The sequence below is a fragment of the Phyllobates terribilis genome, unplaced genomic scaffold, assembly GCF_046119375.1.
Source record: "Phyllobates terribilis strain yellow unplaced genomic scaffold, ASM4611937v1 Scaffold_2__4_contigs__length_985480577, whole genome shotgun sequence".
NCBI lineage: Eukaryota > Metazoa > Chordata > Amphibia > Anura > Dendrobatidae > Phyllobates > Phyllobates terribilis.
In genome coordinates, this window is record NW_027362762.1 from 467,938,300 (window position 1) to 467,960,255 (window position 21,956).

Genomic DNA, 21,956 nt, shown 5'->3' on the forward strand with positions numbered 1-21,956 from the left:
ACACCTTCTCATTTAAAGATTTTTCTGTATTTTCATGACTTTGACAATTGAACATTCACACAGAATGCATCAAAACTATGTATTAACACATGTGGAATTATATACTTAACAAAAAAGTGTGAAACAACTGAAAATATGTCTTATATTCTAGGTTCTTCAAAGTAGCCACCTTTTGCTTTGATGACTGCTTTGCACACTCTTGGCATTCTCTTGATGAGCTTCAAGAGGTAGTCACCGGAAATGGTTTTCATGTCACAGGTGTGCTCTGTCAGGTTTAATAAGTGGGATTTCTTGCCTTATAAATGGGGTTGGGACCATCAGTTGTGTTGTGCAGAAGTCTGGTGGATACACAGCTGATAGTCCTACTGAATAGACTGTTAGAATTTGTACTATGGCAAGAAAAAGCAGCTAAGTAAAGAAAAATGAGTGGCCATCATTACTTTAAGAAACGAAGGTCAGTCAGTCCGAAAAATTGGGCAAACTTTGAAAGTGTCCCCAAGTGCAGTTGCAAAAACCATCAAGCACTACAAAGAAACTGGCTCACATGAGGACCACCCCAGGAAAGGAAGACCAAGAGTCACCTCTGCTTCTGAGGATGTTTATCCGTGTCACCAGCCTCAGAAATCGCAGGTTAACAGCAGCTCAGATTAGAGACCAGGTCAATGCCACACAGAGTTCTAGCAGCAGACACATCTCTTCAACAACTGTTAAGAGGAGACTTTGTGCAGCAGGCCTTCATGGTAAAATAGCTGCTAGGAAACCACTGCTAAGGACAGGCAACAAGCAGAAGAGAATTGTTTGGGCTAAAGAACACAAGGAATGGACGTTAGACCAGTGGAAATCTGTGCTTTGGTCTGATGACTCCAAATTTGAGATCTTTCGTTCCAACCATAGTGTCTTTGTGCGACACAGAAAAGGTGAACGGATGGACTCTATATGCCTGGTTCCCACCGTGAAACATGAAGGAGGAGGTGTGATGGTGTGATGGTGCTTTGCTGGTGACACTGTTGGGGATTTATTCAAAATTGAAGGCATACTGAACCAGCATGGCTACCAAAGCATCTTGCAGCGGCATGCTATTTCATCCGGTTTGCGTTTAGTTGGACCATCATTTATTTTTCAACAGGACAATGACCCCAAACACACCTCCAGGCTGTGTAAGGGCTATTTGACCAAGAAGGAGAGTGATGGGGTGCTACGCCAGATGACCTGGCCTCCACAGTCACCAGACCTGAACCCAATCGAGATGGTTTGGGGTGAGCTGGACCGCAGAGTGAAGGCAAAAGGGCCAACAAGTGCTAAGCATCTCTGGGAACTCCTTCAAGATTGTTGGAAGACCATTTCCGGTGACTACCTCTTGAAGCTCATCAAGAGAATGCCAAGAGTGTGCAAAGCAGTCATCAAAGCAAAAGGTGGCTACTTTGAAGAACCTAGAATATAAGACATATTTTCAGTTGTTTCACACTTTTTTGTTAAGTATATAATTCCACATGTGTTAATTCATAGTTTTGATGCCTTCAGTGTGAATGTACAATTTTCAAAGTCATGAAAATACAGAAAAATCTTTAAATGAGAAGGTGTGTCCAAACTTTTGGTCTGTACTGTATACAGTTTCTATTATTAAACGGAGCATTTCACTAATCAGATTGGAAAATTGGACCTATTTGAATTAAGTCACCGTTTACAACCATTAGTATACCAGTACAGAGAAAATGGGCAGTATTCAAGCCAAGGTACAGCTTCGATCTTTGGGTTGGAATCTTTCCTAGTACCTGAAGACTATATCCTGGCTCACATTGGAAGGAAACCACATCATTCACAAGGTATCTTTCTCCAGTTTTCACTCCATTGCTAGGAACGGCTGGTTCTGGGCAACTGGCAAGACCTACAGCTAAAATCAACCAAAATACATTGATTAGGTCAACAAATATAAGACTCAGAGTATTGTACCATTGTGCCAAACTGTGGGAACACAAAAGAGTTACACAAATAACACAATCCAGTATATTTCCTAACTTTACCATTTAATGCTGCATGATAGAAATAGTTACTGTGAAGTACAAATCCTAATGGTATCCCCTTTACCTTGGCAGAAGATAATAATTCCAATGACCTCTCCCAAATAGAGTTTTTTTATGTAATACTAGTGCTTAACTTTTCTAATTTTGAGCTTTGATTGAAAACTACAAAGTTCCAGTAATTTTTTCATGTTTTATCATAAGAGTCGTGTTGGCAAGGACCCAACAGCTGACATACCCACTGCTGGACCCATAAATAAGGTAAATCCTGCCAAAGACCAGGTCCTTCAGAGGTGAGGTGGCAGCCCAAGTATTTTTCCATAAAAATGTTTGAGAGTTATGGAAATCTGTGACTTCTCACTTTTCGATTTTTGGAACTTCCAATTTATGTCAATGTAAAGGCAATTCACACAGGCTATTACCTACTCATAGAAAATGCGAAAGTATATGGCTTGTTCTTAGAAATGCTGCTCATGGATATGCTGATACCGGAGAAATATAAAAATGGAATTGCAACTAGTCAACCTTCCGTTATCTGTAAGAGTATAGCTTTATCCAGTACATATATATATTATATGTTGAAATTTCATGGAGCTTCTTAATTTCCTTTAAAGGGATATTCTAAAATTTGGAAGTTATCACCACCAATCACTATAACCGGGACTTTGAAGAGCCCCATGTGAATCGGTGGTCGAGCATGAGCGTATTAGCTCCATTCATTCTCATGGGAGTGCCAAAGACCAATCGAGTACAGCAGTCAGCTATCTCTGGAGTTTTCATAAAGAATGAATGGAGAAGTAGTACGCATGGTCGACCGCTTCATTCACATGGGACTTTTCAAAGACAGAATTCTTAGGATCATTGAGGGATCCCTGCGGTTTGACTTCCAGAGATTGGGAAATTATCCCCTATCCAAAGGATAGGGAACAATTTCCAAACTTGAGAATACCTCTTTAAGTTTACAGCACATATTGGACGTAGTACATTCTATACTATGCAGCATCTGTAAGGCTTTTATACATTTTGATTACAACTTGTGTGATATAAATCAATACTAATATATGCTAATCTACTACTAAATATCGGGCAATGTCATTATGACTGTGCTTTGGATATTTTATGTCTATTCACATCTAGTATATATGTTCCTTTTCCTATATTTTATTAGGATTGTCTGAGTAATCGTTTTAGGCTGGACATTTAGGCATTACTCTACCCAGTAATAAGTTAACAGCCATTAGTTTGCATAGCTAAATTGCTTTTCAGCGAATCTATACAATTTGCATTAACATCATACTTAATTAGCAATGTAGAGACTCAGCAGTATAACCACTACTACCTATTCTGAGATATCACCAAATTCAGGATCTATTGATCCAAGCTAATAGCAGGTTTGGTCAGATAAGTGTTGAGTGTGTTTAGCTTGGAGTATGGGAGGAATTGTGCTTATTACATACAGTAGTTGCGTCAAGTATTTTCTAAAGAAGAGCAAAATGTCAGGAGCTGGACAAAACTTTCCAAGATATCCACAGTCAATGAGGAAAATGAAATGTAAATTCATAGAAAATGATAAAAAAGGGTCTGTACTTTTAAGTAGTTCATAAGGACCCTAAGTTGGCATATGACATCTTCTCAGCTGGATCTCACGTAATGATAATGTTGGTTAAAGAGGACCTGTTGACAGGTCAAAAGTGGCCAATGTTTTTCCCTGAGTATTCCCTTTTTGGGGTTTTTTAAACCACCCATACAATTCCAGAGATAGGGGCCTTTTTATGTACTGCACATTTTTATATTATTTTCCAAGGGAGAGTGGCTCACAGATTCCCTGGCAGGGCGTAATTTAGGTTGCTTGGCATTATTAACCTGTGAGCCACTGCCCCTTGTAACGACCATAAAAGCCAGCACTAAATTAAAAAGCCCATATCTCAGAAACCATATGGTGGATTTATTTACAAAATTTACTATTTAGAGGAGCAGAAGAAATACAATAAAAGCGAAAACTGGTCTCTTCTGGCCTGGAGATAGGTTCTCTTTAATCATCTTTAGTAAGCTCACTATGGATTCACAGATCCTACGAATTCCCTAAACATGCAATAGCCGGCCTACTAGAAGAACATGGTGGTGTACACTATACACAGATGGCCAAACATGCAGGACATGGGGGATTAAAGGGGTATAGATCACTTCTTTATTTTTTACCATTTCCTCCTCATGGCTGATTTTCTCAAAATATTGAAAAACTCCTTTAAGAAGATACAATTGGGTCACAAAACTAAATCTTACTTTTGTATTCCAGATGAAAGCCGGCCGCAGACACACTGATATCAGAGAAGAAATGCAGGTAGAGGTGGTTTGACGTGCTGTTCAGCAATGCTGGTACTGTGGTTCCTAAAGCGAAACAAAAATACACACAATTTCAGGCAGAAAATAATATTTGTATACTGCTTTACATATTGAAGTTGCATTTTTTCTCTGTCCTACAAGATTAAGCAAAGGTTATTGCAGCTATCACAGAGCCAGAGCATTTACTGCTTAAATATTCAGTCGGTGAGAAGACAGAATATATTCCTCTTCATATGCGGCATCATTCACTGCTTTATCTGCAGCTTTATATTACAGAATCAGAGGTACCGTATATAAAGTACACACAGTAATATTAGTATTATTATGTCTGGAGAAGGATGTTTATTGTGAACTGGAGCCTATAATGCTCACGGCATTTGTGTCTACTTCTTACCAGGTGATCATATGACTTTTAATAAATTCATATTATACATTTATTTGTATAATGTTCTTAACAGTTTATTTTCTTGCAGCTCCTTAAAAATTGGTCTTAAGTAGTATGAGCTGCTGGCCACCTATGGATGAAATGGCTGCATTCCCTTGGATCTGAGGATAGACCTGTGTCACTAATGCGGGCTCAGGAGCACTGTATCATATACAGTTGTGCTCAAAAGTTTACATACCCGGCAGAATTTTTCCTTTCTTGGCTTAGTTTTAGAGAATATGAATGATAACAAAAAAACTTTCTCCACACATGGTTATTGGTTGGGTGAAGCCATTTATCGTCAAACTACTGCCGGGGTATGTAAACTTTTGAGCACAACTGTATACAGTCTATGATGTATACAGTGCTCCAACATATATATAAACATTTATTTATATGACTATAGATATATTCCATTTTTCACATTACACCCCCAAACTTAAATGTATTTTAAAGGGATTTTATGTGATATACCAGCACAAAGGAGCAAGTATTTGTGAAGCATAAAGGAAATGATACATGGTTTTCGAAAAATTCTAAAAATATAAATCTCAAAATTGTGACTTGCATTTGTTCTCAGCCCCTCTGAGTCAACACTTTGTGGGACCACCTTTCACTGCAATTACTGCTGTAAGTCTTTTGCGGTATGTCTCTACCAGCTTTGTAATTCTAGAGGCAGACATTTTTGCCAATTCTCCTTTGCAAAATTGTTCTAGCGCATTGAGATTGGATTGAGGATGTCTGCGAACAACAATTTTCAAGTCTTGACACAGATTCTTATAGGGGTTTAGGTCTGAACTTTGACTAGGCTATTCAAACATATGAATATGCTTTGATCTAAACCATTCCATTGTCACTCTCTCTGTATGTTTAAGGTCATTGTCCTGCTGAAAGGTGAAACTACGCCCCAGTCTCAAGTCTTTTGCTGCCTCTAACAGGTTTTCCTCCAGGATTGCCCTGTATTTAGCTCCACCCATCTACCCATCAACTATGACCAGCTCTTTTATGCCTGCTATAAAAGCATCTACATTGCATGATGCTGCCACCACCATGTTTCTTGGTGGGGATGATGTTTTCAGGGTGATGTGCAGTGTTAGTTTTCCGCAACACAAAGCATTTTGCATTTAGCACAAAAAGTTCTACTTTGGGCTCATCTGATTAGAGCACCTTCTCCCACATGCTCGTTGTATCCTCTACATGGCCAAATTTATGGAGTACACGACTAAGGGTTCGCTCAAACTACCGTATAATACGGCCGAGCGCTATCCGATGTTTTATCGGATAGCACTTGGCTCAATGTTATACTATGGGGCAGTGCAGATTTGCGATTACTTTTGCATGCTTATTTGACATGAGAAATCAATCGCAGCATGCTGCGAGTGCATCCGACAATCGGATCGCACTCACCCATTCAAATCAATGAGTGCATGTGAAACATCGGATTGCACTCGGATGTCATTAGCACCTTTTGAAATATATTTACTTAGAAAATTGGTGACGTGTTCAATACTTATCCCCCTCTTCCCCGAATATATTAAACTGGTATCACAAAGCCTCTGGGAAAATGACATGGCTCAGGACTAGAGATGAGCGGTGTTCGACTAGAACTGTTCGCCAATCTCAAATTCGAGCTGTTTTGGGCGGTGTTCGAGTTGTTCGACGAACCCGAACGATTTGCAAAAAATTCGGCTGTTCGAGGTTATGTTCGATAACTGTTTGTGCACCAAAAGCGTGTCCTGCATGTCTGGCGCTATTTAGAGCACCAATCATGCAGGGATTGTCTGCCACTCACTGTAATGCCACAGCCATGGTGGTTGTGGCATTACAGTGATTGCCCAAATCGATGGGAACAGTGCTCACAGTGAAACATGAAAAGACGGCAATTCATCAGCGGCATACACCGGTACCCGACAATTTAGAACAGAAAGAATAGAGCTTCACACATAGATTAGATAGATAGAAACATGTCAGTCACATATATATGAAGTACAGTGACAGTGTTGCTTACTGTACTTGTCATTTAGTGTAAAGGATTTATCAAAAAAATAATAGTGTTTTCATGCACCGTCTCTTTAAAAAAGCCGGCCGGCAATTCAGCAGCGGTACCCGACAATTTATAACAGACAGAATAGATCTTCACACATAGATTAGATAGATAGAAACATGTCAGTCACATATATATGAAGTACAGTGACAGTGTTGATTACTGTACTTGTCATTTAGTGTAAAGGATTTATTAAAAAAAATAATAGTGTTTTCATGCACCGTCTCTTTAAAAAAGCCGGCCGGCAATTCAGCATCTGTACCCAACAATTTAGAATAGAAGAAATAGAGAATCACACATAGATTAGGTAGATAGAAACATGTCAGTCACATATATATGAAGTACAGTGACAGTGTTGCTTACTGTACTTGTCATTTAGTGTAAAGGATTTATTAAAAAAAAAATAATAGTGTTTTCATGCACCGTCTCTTTAAAAAAGCCGGCCGGCAATTCAGCATCTGTACCCGACAATTTAGAATAGAAGGAATAGAGAATCACACATAGATTAGATAGATAGAAACAGGTCAGTCACATATATATGAAGTACAGTGACAGTGTTGCTTACTGTACTTGTCATTTAGTGTAGAGGATTTATTAAAAAAAAATAATAGTGTTTTCATGCACCGTCTCTTTAAAAAAGCCGGCCGGCAATTCAGCATCTGTACCCGACAATTTAGAATAGAAGGAATAGAGAATCACACATAGATTAGATAGATAGAAACATGTCAGTCACATATATATGAAGTACAGTGACAGTGTTGATTACTGTACTTGTCATTTAGTGTTAAAATAAAGGATTTATTTTAAAAAAAATTGGCGTGGGGTTCCCCTTAATTTTAGTCTCTAGCGGAGGTTAAGCAGACTGCTGGGGCAGATGTTTGAAGCCTGGGAAGGGGGTAATACCCACGGAGCTTCCCAGGCTACTAATATCAGCCCCCAGCGGAATACCTAGCCTTTACTAGCTATTAAAATGGGGGACCCCCCAAAAAAATGACGTGGGGTCCCCCCTATTTTAATAGCTAGCAAAGGCTAGGCAGACAGCTGGGAGCTGATATTAATAGCCCAGGAAGGGTGCCATGAATATTGGCCCCCTCCCAGGCTAGAAACACCAGCCGTCAGCCGCCCCAGAAATGGCGCATCCTTAGAATGCGCCAATTCTGGCACTTAGCCTCGCTCTTCCCACTGCCCTGTAGCGGTGGCAGTGGGGTAATAGGGTTGGGGTTGATGTCAGCTTATAATGCCAGCTGACATCAAGCCCAGGTTAGTAATGGAGAGGCGTCTATAAGACACCCCCATTACTAACCCCATAGTCAAAGTTAAAAGAAAACACAAACACCCAGAATAAAGTCCTTTAATTGAAATAAAGACACATTCCTTTATTGTTCTAAATTAAACCATACTTACCGTCACGCCCATTCCAGCTGAAGCCAACGATCTCCTGCAATAAAAGAAAAATAATAAAGCAACCTCATCCTTACCTTTCCATGGTTCCCACGACAGCTTCAGCTCTGCTACATCGAGATAACAGGCTGGACCGCAGCAGAACGCCGCCATCCAGCCTGTCATCCCGCAGACACTGAGAAGCGCAGGCATTCTTGCGCTCTGCAGTGTCTGGCTGTGACGGCATCCAGATGAGCCGAGGTCATGTCCAATGAACTCGGCGCACCTCATGCACGTCACTGACAGCGTGGGAGAATTCTCCTGCACTCAGCACTTCAGCGTGAGAATTCTCCCACGCTGTCAGTGACGTACATGAGGTCAGCTGAGTTCATTGGACATGAATGAGCTCACCTCATGCACGTCACTGACAGCGTGGGAGAATTCTCACGCTGTAGCGCTGAGTGCAGGAGAATTTTCCCACGCTGTCAGTGACGTGCATGAGGTGAGCTGAGATCATTGGACATGAATGAGCTCACCTCATGCACGTCACTGACAGCGTGGGAAAATTCTCCTGCACTCAGCGCTTCAGCGTGTGAATTTTCCCACGCTGTCAGTGACGTGCATGAGGTGAGCTCATTCATGTCCAATGAACTCAGCTGACCTCATGTACGTCACTGACAGCGTGGGAGAATTCTCACGCTGAAGTGCTGAGTGCAGGAGAATTCTCCCACGCTGTCAGTGACGTGCATGAGGTGAGCCGAGTTCATTGGACATGAACTTGTCTCATCTTTATGCCGTCACAGCCAGACACTGCAGAGCGCAAGCAAGCCTGCGCTTCTCAGTGTCCGCGGGATGACAGGCTGGATGGCAGCTTTCTGCTGCGGTCCAGCCTGTCATCTCGATGTAGCAGAGCTGAAGCTGTCCTGGGAACCATGGAAAGGTAAGGATGATGTTGCTTTATTATTTTACTTTTATTGCAGAAGACATTGGCTTCAGCTGGAATGGGCGTGATGGTAAGTATGGTTTAATTTAGAACAATAAAGAATTGTGTGTTTATTTCAATTAAAGGAGTTTATTCTGGGTGTTTGTGTTTTTTTAAATACTTTACTAGAAATTCATGGTGGTCATGTCTAATATTGGCGTGACCCCATCAATTTCGGGCTTAGGGCCAGCTGATAATGCCAAGCTGGCCTTAACCCCTTTATTACCCAGTGAGCCACCGCACCAGGGCCCTGGATGAGTTGGGTACAGCGCCAGAAGATGGCGCTTCTATGAACGCGCCATTTTCTGGGGCGGCTGCGGACTGCAATTTGCAGCGGGTGGGGCCCAGAAAGCTTGGGCCTCCCTGCGCTGCGGATTCCAGCTCCCAGCTGCCTAGTTGTACCTGGCTGGGCACAAAAATAGGGCGAAGCCCCACGCATTTTTTTTTTAAATTATTTCATGAAATTCATGGAATAATTAAGAAAAATAGGGCTTCCCTATATTGTTGTGTCCAATCAGGTACAAATAGGCAGCTGGTGGTTGGGGGCAGCCCGTCCCTGCCTGCTGTACCTGGCTGGACACAAATATAGTGCGAAGCCCCACGTCAATTTTTTTTTAATTATTTCATGAAATAATTTTTTTAAAAAAGGGCTTCCCTATATTGTTGTGTCTGGCCAGGTACAAATAGGCAGCTGGTGGTTGGGGGCAGCCCGTTCCTGCCTGCTGTACCTGACTGGACACAAATATAGGGCGAAGCCCCACGTCAATTTTTTTTTAATTATTTCAGGAAATTCATGAAATAATGAAAAAAAAATTGATGTGGGGCTTCGCCCTATATTTGTGTCCAGTCAGGTACAGCAGGCAGGAACGGGCTGCTCCCAACCACCAGCTGCCTATTTGTACCTAGCCGGACACAACAATATAGGGAAGCCCTTTTTTTCTTAATTATTCCATGAATTTCATGAATCTAAAAAAAAAATGCGTGGAGCTACGCCCTATTTTTGTGTCCAGCCAGGTACAACTAGGCAGCTGGGGGCTGGAATCTGCAGCGCAGGGAGGCCCAAGCTTTCTGGGCCCCACCCGCTGCAAATTGCAGTCCGCAGCCGCCCCGGAAAATGGCACGTTCATAGAAGCGCCATCTTCTGGCGCTGTACCCAACTCATCCAGGGCCCTGGTGCGGTGGCTCACTGGGTAATAAAGGGGTTAAGGCCAGCTTGGCATTATCAGCTGGCCCTAAGCCCGAAATTCATGGGGTCACGCCAATATTAGACATGACCACCATGAATTTCTAGTAAAGTATTTAAAAAAAACACAACACCCAGAAAAAAGTCCTTTAATTGAAATAAACACACAATTCTTTATTGTTCTAAATTAAACCATACTTACCATCACGCCCATTCCAGCTGAAGCCAACGATCTCCTGCAATAAAAGAAAAATAATAAAGCAACATCATCCTTACCTTTCCATGGCTCCCACGACAGCTTCAGCTCTGCTACATCGAGATGACAGGCTGGACCGCAGCAGAACGCTGCCATCCAGCCTGTTATCCCGCAGACACTGAGAAGCGCAGGCTTGCTTGCGCTACTCAGTGTCTGGCTGTGACGGCATCCAGATGAGCCGAGGTCATGTCCAATGAACTCGGCGCACCTCATGCACGTCACTGACAGCGTGGGAAAATTCTCACGCTGAAGCGCTGAGTGCAGGAGAATTTTCCCACGCTGTCAGTGACGTACATGAGGTGAGCCGAGTTCATTGTCGGCTCATCTGGATGCCGTCACAGTCAGACACTGAGGAGCGCAAGCATGCCTGCGCTTCTCAGTGTCCGCGGGATGACAGGCTGGATGGCAGCGTTCTGCTGCGGTCCAGCCTGTCATCTCGATGTAGCAGAGCTGGAGCTGTCCTGGGAACCATGGAAAGGTAAGGATGAGGTTGCTTTATTATTTTTCTTTTATTGCAGGAGATCGTTGGCTTCAGCTGGAATGGGCGTGATGGTAAGTATGGTTTAATTTAGAACAATAAAGAATTGTGTCTTTATTTCAATTAAAGGACTTTATTCTGGGTGTTTGTGTTTTTTTTTTAACTTTGACTATGGGGTTAGTAATGGGGGTGTCTTATAGACGCCTCTCCATTACTAACCTGGGCTTGATGTCAGCTGGCATTATAAGCTGACATCAACCCCAACCCTATTACCCCCTGCCACCGCACCAGGGCAGCGTGGAAGAGCGAGGCTAAGTGCCAGAATTGGCGCATCCTATGGATGCGCCATTTCTGGGGCGGCTGACGGCTGGTGTTTCTAGCCTGGGAGGGGGCCAATATTCATGGCTCCCTTCCTGGGCTATTAATATCAGCCCCCAGCTGTCTGCCTAGCCTTTGCTAGCTATTAAATTAGGGGGGACCCCACGTCATTTTTTTGGGGGGGTCCTCCATTTTAATAGCTAGTAAAGGCTAGGTATTCAGCTTGGGGCTGATATTAGTAGCCTGGGAAGCTCCGTGGGTATTACCCCCTTCCCAGGCTTCAAACATCTGCCCCAGCCGTCTGCTTAACCTCCGCTAGAGACTAAAATTACGGGGAATCCCACGCCAATTTTTTTTAATAATAAATCCTTTATTTTAATACTAAATGACAAGTACAGTAACCAAGACTATCACTGTACTTATTATATATGTGACTGACATGTTTCTATCTATCTAATCTATGTGTGAAGCTCTATTCTGTCTGTTATAAATTGTCGGGTACAGATGCTGAATTGCCGGCCGGCTTTCTTAAAGAGACGGTGCATGAAAACACTATTATTTTTTTTGATAAATCCTTTACACTAAATGACAATTACAGTAAGCAACACTGTCACTGTACTTCATATATATGTGACTGACATGTTTCTATCTATCTAATCTATGTGTGAAGCTCTATTCCTTCTATTCTAAATTGTCGGGTACAGATGCTGAATTGCCGGCCGGCTTTTTTAAAGAGACGGTGCATGAAAACACTATTATTTTTTTTAATAAATCCTTTGCAGTAAATGACAAGTACAGTAAGCAACACTGTCACTGTACTTCATATATATGTGACTGACATGTTTCTATCGATCTAATCTATGTGTGAAGCTCTATTCTGTCTGTTATAATTGTCGGGTACCGCTGCTGAATTGCCGGCCGGCTTTTTTAAAGAGACGGTGCACGAAAACACTATTATATTTTTTAATAAATCCTTTACACTAAATGACAAGTACAGTAAGCAACACTGTCACTGTACTTCATATATATGTGACTGACATGTTTCTATCTATCTAATCTATGTGTGATGCTCTATTCCTTCATGTCTAAATTGTCGGGTACCGGTGTATGCCGCTGCTGAATTGCCGGCCGGCTTTTTTAAAGAAAGCGTCTTCTGAGCAGTTTGTCAGCTTTTGGACACCTTTGAAGGTGTTTTCTATGTGTTCCTATGTGTTTTTGTTTGCCTGCCATTGGTTTTAACGGTGTTCGACGGTGTTCTAAGGTGTTCGACGAACAGTTCGACGAACAGTTCCTCGAACATCCCGGTGTTCGACGAACCGAACCGAACCCGAACACTACGGGGGTGGCTCAACACTACTCAGGACCACTGTATATTATACATTGCTCCACAGCCATGTCATTTTTCCAGAGCCTTTCTACTACCAGTAACCTTGAAAACCCCTATTTTTCTATTGACATATCAGAGACCTGAGTGGGAACTTGCATTTCACAATATAACTTGACATTTTTATTTAGATAATTTTGGGGTCCATAATATTTTTTGACCTAGGTTTTAAGACTTTTAAGACTAGGTTCACATTTATCCTGTTCTCTACACTGAGCACTTATGTAGGGGTGTCTGTCTAAATTCCCACAAATTGGGATTCAGATGGAAACCCCTCGAAAATCAACTTCTTTTACACACTAAAAACATTTGTTTCGCTGTATTCTGAGCACCTTAACTTCAGTCTAAATCACGTTTTTGGTGCATTTAGTCTGAAACCCCGATGTAAGTGATCAGCGTAGAGCACAGGATAAATGTGAACTGAGCCTTATAATGATTTTTGGGAGGCAGATGTTATGCACTAAACGCATAGAGACCTAGCAAGACTGGTACCAAACCAGCAAAGGCGCAGCCACATACGTACTTGGCACAAGCTGCCTAGCTAAGCGAGCCCTTGAGGGCCAGGAATACTCTTCACCCAGCTCCCAGTAAATGGAAAGGGGACTTTGGCAGAGCCCTTCCCAGGCCCAGCTGGCATTTGACGATACAACTGGAGTCTAGTCAAGAACCAGGTGGGTACTTCTGCAAAAACTCCAGGAATTGTAGCAAGAAGAGAGAAGGAGAAAACCCCACCACAGCACATAGGAACTGCAATAAACAGCAAAGGTCAGAGCAGGGAACAGGGATAAATATCCCATCTAATGCTGGAGAAAATGATCAGGAGTTGAATACCTCCCATTCATCCCCAGACAACCAACCACTCCCTGCTAACTTGCACAGCAGAATGGACACAATCCCACCACTGCCTGGCAACCGGGGAACACTGCGTCCCATGTTCCCTGGGCAGAGAAATCCATGGGAGACATGGTGCCTGCGTCCCCACACATCCTACAACTCCAGGACGTAATGCTCCATAAGATTGGGACAGTTTCCCTGCGTGCGTGGTAGCTCTGCCTCCAGGGTCAGGACAAGGGCAGCGCTCGAGACTGGAGTAGCGTAGCATCGGACCCGATCTATTCCCAAGTGGGAGCACAGAACCACGATTTCTAACAGCAGAATGAACAAATATTCACCCCATAAACAATAGTTTTTGTCTTTATTTCTTATTTATTTTGTTTTTTATGCTGGTCACCGTACAGTATAAGTGAAAAGACAGCAACATTCTTTGGGTCAGTATGATTACAGCGACTTCAGATTTATATATATTTTTTTATATTTTGCTACTTTTATACAATAAAAAAAAGTTTATTATGAAAACTATAAGGCTACATTCCCATCATGAGCCTTTGGTGTGTTTTTTGATGTTGCAGAATTTCTGCACCATTCTGCACCCATTATGTAAATTATGTTACTTACATTTTTTCATTGCATTTTTGTGTGCGTTTTTTAACATGTGTTTTTATTGCGTTTATGACGCTGCGGTTTTTGTCTCGGTTTGGTTTGTCATTCTTTAAATAAAGCTGCCTTGTTTTTGAAACTTTCTGACATTTTGACACCGAACTTTATTGACATACGTAGGTGTGGATTACATTAGTTTTTTCAAAAAATCCCATCCACTTTGTTGGAACTGTAAGACGTTACATTTTTGACCCAGGGAAAACATGCATTCAGTGAAGACACAGACTTTCTCATTACTGAAATAAGAGGTGGCAGCTACTACTGATAAGATTCTATGTAGATAGGAGGGGAAGGAAGAGGGAGGAGCTCTGCTTCTAGCTCCTCCCTCCTCACAATCTACATAGAATTGTGTCCATATTCTCGTATCTCACTAATGTAACAATCTGTCTTCACTGAATACAGATTTTACCTCAGAATTGAGAATTTTGAGAATGACTGATCAGTTCTGTCAAAGAACTACATACCTATTAATATTAATAATGTATGTAGTTTATATTGTGAAATCTGGCTACAGACCCTATTAAATAGTATAGAAATTCAAGATAGCACATATGACCCTGATTTTGCCATACATTCAATAGTACATCTCTTAAATTACTAAAAAAGCAAAATAGGTCAATAGATTAACGTAAAAGGACCAGAAGTGAAATATTAATTATCATCAATTATAATATATTAATTGTTGGTACCTGAAAAACTCCCCAGCATGGTGGCTGTGTTATCTCCTCCATCAAAGACTTCCAGCGAGTCCCAGTTTTGCTCTGTACCAAAGCTTATAACTTGGATCTAAATAAAAAAGATGAAAACATTTTACAAAAGGTAAAAAACATTTATTCTGTGAATTCTTTATGTGTGCTCCACTTTGCTGTACAAATACAAAAATAACTTGACCTAAAAGAAAAGTTCAAAATGTGTCCCTTAAAGAGAATCTTTCATCAAAAAATGAGCTATTGGTTAAATCAGGTTTTTGTGTTAAATGTATTTTTGGCAGGTTTTCATCTGTATAACAATATGCATTAAAAATACAAAAAATAGAAATCTGCAATTGAATCTGGTCATTGAGGACATTTTGGACTCTAACTTCCTGCTGTTTCAGGAAACAACACATGTACAATGCCACAGTGAACAGAGTTTGACCATACCTTTTGTATTGAAACATCTAATGAGCCTGTGGAAAGGTCATTGTGAAGGGAGGAGGAGCAGGTTCAGCTGTGACATCACCTAAGGTGAATGGTGGATCCTGTGTTATCAGCTGTGTGTAGAGGTGTTACCTGTCATTGTAATCTTGCCTCTGATAATAAGAAGCCTGCTGAAAACTCTGGACAGTAATGGACACAAAGTCCAAATCCAAAAAAGCCTCAATGACTAGAGTGAAGATTGCAAGATTGTTATTTTTTTAATTAAAGATCATCACATGATAAATGAGCAAACAAACAAAAAATTGCAATACATGGAACCCAAAAGCCTGATTTAATCAGTAGGTCCCTTTAAGGTTTTCTAATTGTAGCAGTTGCCTCTTATCATCCTGCATTGAGGTTAACCATGATTTGACTTTAATCACTGAGTATCATACCATGGTTCCTTCATGCCACTTACTTTATCATTCAGAAAGGAAAACCTAATTTTCAAATAATCTGTATCTGCCAGTAGTAACCCTTTACCTTTAAAGGGTTAATATTGTGAAATGGCAAACTAACCCAAACTCCGCAAGCAATATAAATGTCCAGGTTACAGTATAGAGCCTGCCTATGCTTTCTTATGACCAGTGCAGCTGCAAAAAAACCCTCAGTCTTTGCTATATTTTTTTATTGATGAACATAAAGTTAGATCAGAAATAATCAGATGTGTCATTTCTTGTCTTTCCTCTTGGATTGATATATCTAAAGATGAGTGGTGCAATATTTTCAGCTTTTAAAAAAAACTGGGAGTCCTTAAGGAAATTCATGTGAAGGTAAGGGTGGACACATCTGTATTATGGTTTAACTTTGGCGTGATCTATATGCAACTCCATTATTAGAAAATCATATTTATAGGTCAATAGATGGTCCATTTCATATGATCTTTTCAGCCCATAAGATAAATCCAGCCCTTTAAAGCATTTATTTCTGGATATATAATATTGCTCTTTATTTTTAGAACCTATACTGTATATTGGATACATTACTACTAGAGATAAGTGAATTGATTCAATGAAAAAATAATTTGTCTTAAATTGTACGATATTCACAGATCAATTTACTATTTGATTTGTGTGAATCAACAAAACATGGCTGCCATTGTTTTACACATTGCAGAAGATTCTATCAGCCACAGAAGACTCATAGGACCAAAGATTGCAACTATCACATCACATGCTATAGTGCAATCAGGAGGGACTTTCAGAGCCACTATAAAAGTTGAGGCAGGGAAAGCTGCAGCCCTTTTATGGTTTTCCAGTCTAGAGAAAGTACCTCAGAGATAGAGATAGAAAGCCCTAATACTCCAGGCAGACTGTGTTGTACAACTGCAGTGCTGAAGATGATGAGTGTAGTAGTCTGTGAATAAGGCCACGGCCCCACTATCAGTATTTGGTCGGTACTCGGTCAGTATTTTTTCTCAGGAGTGGGAGCCAAAACCAGGTGATGAACAATCAGAGAAAAGGTATAATAGAAACAAGTGCACCAATTCTGCATTTATCACCCACTCTTGGTTTTGTCTCCCACTCCTGAGAAAAAATGCTGACTGAATACTGACCAAATACTGGTGGGGCCATGGCTTAACACAGAGATTCAATTGATAGGGGGAGAGATAGGAGAATTGACAGCAGCAGAAGCGACTGTCTCACTGTGATTGATCAGTGACATGATGTAGCTGGCATCTGTCCTGCTGCATTTGAATGAAATAATTCTTCATCATTCATGTACTAAAAAGCAGCATGCCGTATTACCCTCAAGGTCAATGTTATGTGCAACAGGATGTGCAGCAGGTGAGAAGAAGGAGGCAGGGCAGCAGCAGTTAAACGTGGAGGGGAACATTGAGTTATACCAGGCACATGCTGGGGACAAGTGTAAGGCCACGGCCCCACTATCAGTATTTGGTCAGTATTCAGTCAGTATTTTTTCTCAGGAGTGGGAGCCAAAACCAGGTGAGGAACAATCAGAGAAAAGGTATAATAGAAACAAGTCACCAATTCTGCATTTATTACGCACTCCTGGTTTTGGCTCCCACTCCGGAGAAAAAATACTGACCGAATACTTATAGTGGGGCAGTGGCCTAACAGTCAGAGTGAAATTGATACTGATGATGATAGCGGTGCAGAGGAGGGTAGAAAGTGAACTGACAGGGCTCTTGGTCATATTGGAGAGCATGGAAAGCTGTATACTTGATTCCTTGTGTGATCACAGACAAATCATGGGCATCAAGCATAGGGATGACCATTGGATAGTCATGCTTTATATACTTTTATAGACCTTAACTCTTAAGGCGGTATTAAGAGTTACCTTAAAATGGCGGTATTTTTTTCAGCTTCCAAAAGGGAGTGAAAATTGGTGTATTACGAGAATAAGCTGTGCATTCTGCTCAGCAAAGCTTTCACTGAATAAATGCCTTCCGATTGCAGGAAACCAGTTTGCTTACAGAGTCAACAATTCTCAGCCTGTGCCAAGGCTAGGGCTACAACAAGGAGCCAAGCTGGCAGCAGTTGCAGTGATTACAGTATATATGACTTGATGGACCAGATGTTTTATCTGCCAATATGCCAACTTGAGGAACCCGGCCTGAGTAGCCAGGTTCAGTTATACCTAGACTGTGACCTTTCTCTGGCAGATACCCTGATCCCTGACCCCATTGACTTCTGGGTCATCAAATTGGACAAGGGGCAAGAACAGTCCTTTGAGATCTTAGACCCTTACACATGTTTTCAGACTATTAACACCTTATCTGTACTTGTGATTTGCAGAAAATTGATTCAATGTGAATTTGAATTCGACAAAGTTGTAAAATTTGATTTTCTAAAAATGTGATCATCTCTAATTACTAGACCTTTACATCTCAACATATGAAAGTTATAAAAAAATATACATGGTGGACATGTTTGCAGATTTATAAGTAGTTTACTGACACATATCGTAACATACATATTGTAAACTAAAAAATGCTTGGGGTGTGCTTCCATCATGAAGGGAGAGTTTATCTATAAGTAAGTGTAGAGAAGATATCATGGAATGAAGAGAGAAGATATGCCTGCAGTTCTTCTAAATAATACTGACAAACATCAGCAGGAGGTCCGCCTAACAGGGTCTGATATGAAATACAAAGATGAAAAAAGGTGTCAGAACATGTTTTCTCCGCTTGGATACAAAGCTCCCAAAAACTCAAAAACAAAATGTCATGCAGAGAAACTTGCTTTCATTATTGAAAAAAAAAAGCAAGCGCATAACAAACAGCTCCAGATCTCTCATAGTACACATACACTGAGATATCTCTTTTGTTAACTAAACATTAACACATGCTGGTCTATGTGTTGCAGAGGCGAACAATTCCATAATTTCGAAACAGTCCAACTAGTATGTGCAGCAGGTCTAAGTTCTGCCCCAATGTGCCAGGGCATTTCACAAAGGGACAATTTACCCCTAACAAGAATGAATGTGCTACACCACAAAACACTGTACTTGGTGACATTCTGAATCTGTGACGTTGTGACTGTTCCCTGGGGAATGAGTTGGAAAAGCTATTAAACTGAGCTTCAATTAGGAAACACGCCATAAATATTGCACAGCATTGCTTCCCGGGCGAGTGATTTCTGTTTAATGAATGTCCAGGCTACCATACAAAGATAAAAGATGGTTTTATAATATCAAAGATGCACAAGTGATGGGCAAAGTCTAATGATACATTTACAATAACACTATACATAACACAAAAATAACAAAAATTGTAACAATGGCTACATTTATTCTTACACAACAGCACACAAAGCAGAATGATTCTGTTCACTAAGAGCCCTAAGACACACGGATTGGATGGAAGAGCTCCCCTAACTTTGTCTTCAAAGCAGATTTATAATGAACCATGCATATCTCAGAACAAACAAGAAACTGAACCTTTTTCCAAAATTTTTGTCAAGTGGTGGTATCCAACGCTAATAAAATTGGCAAAGATTCCTCCGTTCAGAAATTCAACAGGAATATGAGGGAACAATTTGCAGATAGAGGGCTAGAAAAAGTTGCCATAAACTAAATATCGATAAAACAAATCTTAGCTACTCACAAAAAGTGTTATTAGGGTATGTTCACATGTAACGTTTTTGCATCATTTTTTTTACAGTGGTTTCTTATGTGAATAAGAAGCTGCCTTTTACAGTAGCAGCAAAAGCTATGAGATTTCAGAAATCTCACACACACACTTGTTTTTTTTCCTGTCTGAAATTCAGAACTGCTGCGTTTTTTCAAATCTGCAGCATGTCAGTTGTGTCTGCATTTTTTGACCCATAGAAAGCAATGAGACAGGGTTTGCTGTGTTTTTAGCAGCATTTTTGGTTGCTAAAACTTACTTTACTAAACATGTCATGTAGACAAATCACAAAAGAATCACGCACCAAAAAAGCAGCTAAAAAACGCCACGAAAATGCAGCAAAACCTACATTTTAAATGCAGCATTTTTATTGCAAAGAAAAAAAAAACTGCAACAAAAACGCTGCCTGTGAACATAATCTAATAACTTACAATAGTTATTATTAGCATCTTACCTAGTCAGAAGTAATAATGTATAACCAGCAATACACAGCTCTTATTTTACACAAGTTATCATTGAGAAATCATTCGGATAGTTTCACACAGTGTTTTTCATTTAAAGTGAAATGCAGAAAACACTAAATACAATGTGTTTTGGGTTGTGGTATTTTTATGGTGTTTATTGGGTTAAAATGCTGAATGCTCTATATATAGCATTTTTATGGTGTCTTTCTCAAGTTCCTTTACAGGAGTTGAAAAATACAAGTAAAAAAAACCTTTAGATTCATAATTTTTTTTACAGTGGTTTAAAATTATTGAAAAAATTGTGTTGTTGAGTGTCAATGAGCCCTGAGGTAGGGTGAAGATCCCAAGATTTGCAGTTTGGACACAACATTTCATTATTACTTTGTATTATACATAACAATATATTGGATCTACATGAGGTTTTTAACAAATACAAACTTGTTGCTCCTAAATATCTGCAGTAGCAAAATGAACCTCTCTATACCCCCATGGTTACCATTCAGACTAATTTAGATAGGCCAAGAACGATGTAATTACATTTTTGGAAAAGCAGACGTAATTCACAATGAAAAAGTTGCTTATTAAAATAGAAACAAGACATAAATTCTTTGTAGAATTCCCACCTGAATTCCCGCGCCCTCGGGTACTGTGATCTTCCATACGCAGTTTAAACTGTTTAAGTATGGCTCAGGGAAACCTGGAGACAGGATGGTTCCTTTGCGTTCAGTCAGATTTCCTCCACAAGGCACTAATAAATCACAAGGGACATAACATATGTCAGACCTGGTGCCATATTGTATTGCAAGGTATAATGAATATATAGTTTTAAGCATAATAAATTAATAAATTAATTTACAACAAATAATTATGCCATTGCTTACAGGGTACTTACCAACACAGGAGGGCACTGTAGTGTTCCACTGTGCCAGGGCTCCGATCACTGCTTGACATTCAATATTTTTGGAGCCCAACAATGCATAACCAGGAATGCACTCAAAACGGACAACAGCTCCAACCGAGAAGTCATTACCAATACGGCGTCCATACTTGGGTTCCGGTATTGAGCTGCACTGAGTGGCACTAGTACGAGGAACAGCTAAAAACAGAAAAGAAATGGTGGTCGGTCCAGAAAAGATAGTTAGGTTGAGAAAAAAGAGATGAAGGTAGACAGGCAGGAGAACATAATGAGAAGTATACATGTAGGCAAGTAGGCAACGGTGAAATAAGCTAATGAAAATGGAAACAAAAGGGCATTGAATTTTCTCTAATGGGTATGTTATGGAAGACAAAAGGACGTTGAATTTTTCTAATGGGCAACTACAGTAGTTGTCACGATGTTTATGTCATTAAAAGGGTTTCCTGCGATAATAATGATGATCTATCATTACGATATGTCACAAATATCAGATCAGTGTGGGACCGAATACTGGCATACCCATTGATCTGCTGATTGAAGATACTGCAGGGTACTGGAAGAGGTACAACTCTGTACATTGTGTGGTGGCAGTGAGGAGTACTATAAATGCTCTCCAACAATAGTCCATTCACGCCACAACCCCTTAAACCAAACGATTGGTGGGAGTGCTGGTAGACGGGGATGTATTGTCAATATTAAAGATCCAGAAATATCCTTTAATGTAAGTGTAGACAGCACTGCTGCAAGGGATCCATGGGGTCCACAGTAATCCTCTGGAGAACACAAGAGTTAGTGTTAAAGGGATTGTCCCCTTTCAGAAAACCTTCGTCCCCAGCTTCAGTTTGCTATAAATAAACAAAACGTGCATTATTCACTGTCCACAGGTCCAGTGCTGAGAGTCTGGTGCTGGTCCCATTGTTTAGTATAGACTGCGCTGCTAATATTACATTGCCAGTGTGGCAGCTAATCAGTGAGCTCAGGAGGAGATGATCTTTGTA

General features: G+C 40.6%; 1 protein-coding gene across 2 annotated transcripts in view; it reads right to left on the reverse strand.

Moving 5' to 3' along the window:
* CSMD2 (CUB and Sushi multiple domains 2) overlaps positions 1-21,956 on the reverse strand; it is a 1,528,443-nt gene that overhangs the window by 183,634 nt on the left and 1,322,853 nt on the right. For both annotated transcript variants that reach the window (XM_073665735.1, XM_073665736.1), the window contains 5 exons: positions 20,935-21,138; positions 20,666-20,790; positions 14,997-15,093; positions 4,302-4,406; positions 1,773-1,891 (listed from right to left, as the gene is read on the reverse strand). In XM_073665735.1, the coding sequence (XP_073521836.1) occupies positions 1,773-1,891; positions 4,302-4,406; positions 14,997-15,093; positions 20,666-20,790; positions 20,935-21,138 (650 nt within the window). The remainder of the gene's footprint in view (positions 1-1,772; positions 1,892-4,301; positions 4,407-14,996; positions 15,094-20,665; positions 20,791-20,934; positions 21,139-21,956) is intronic.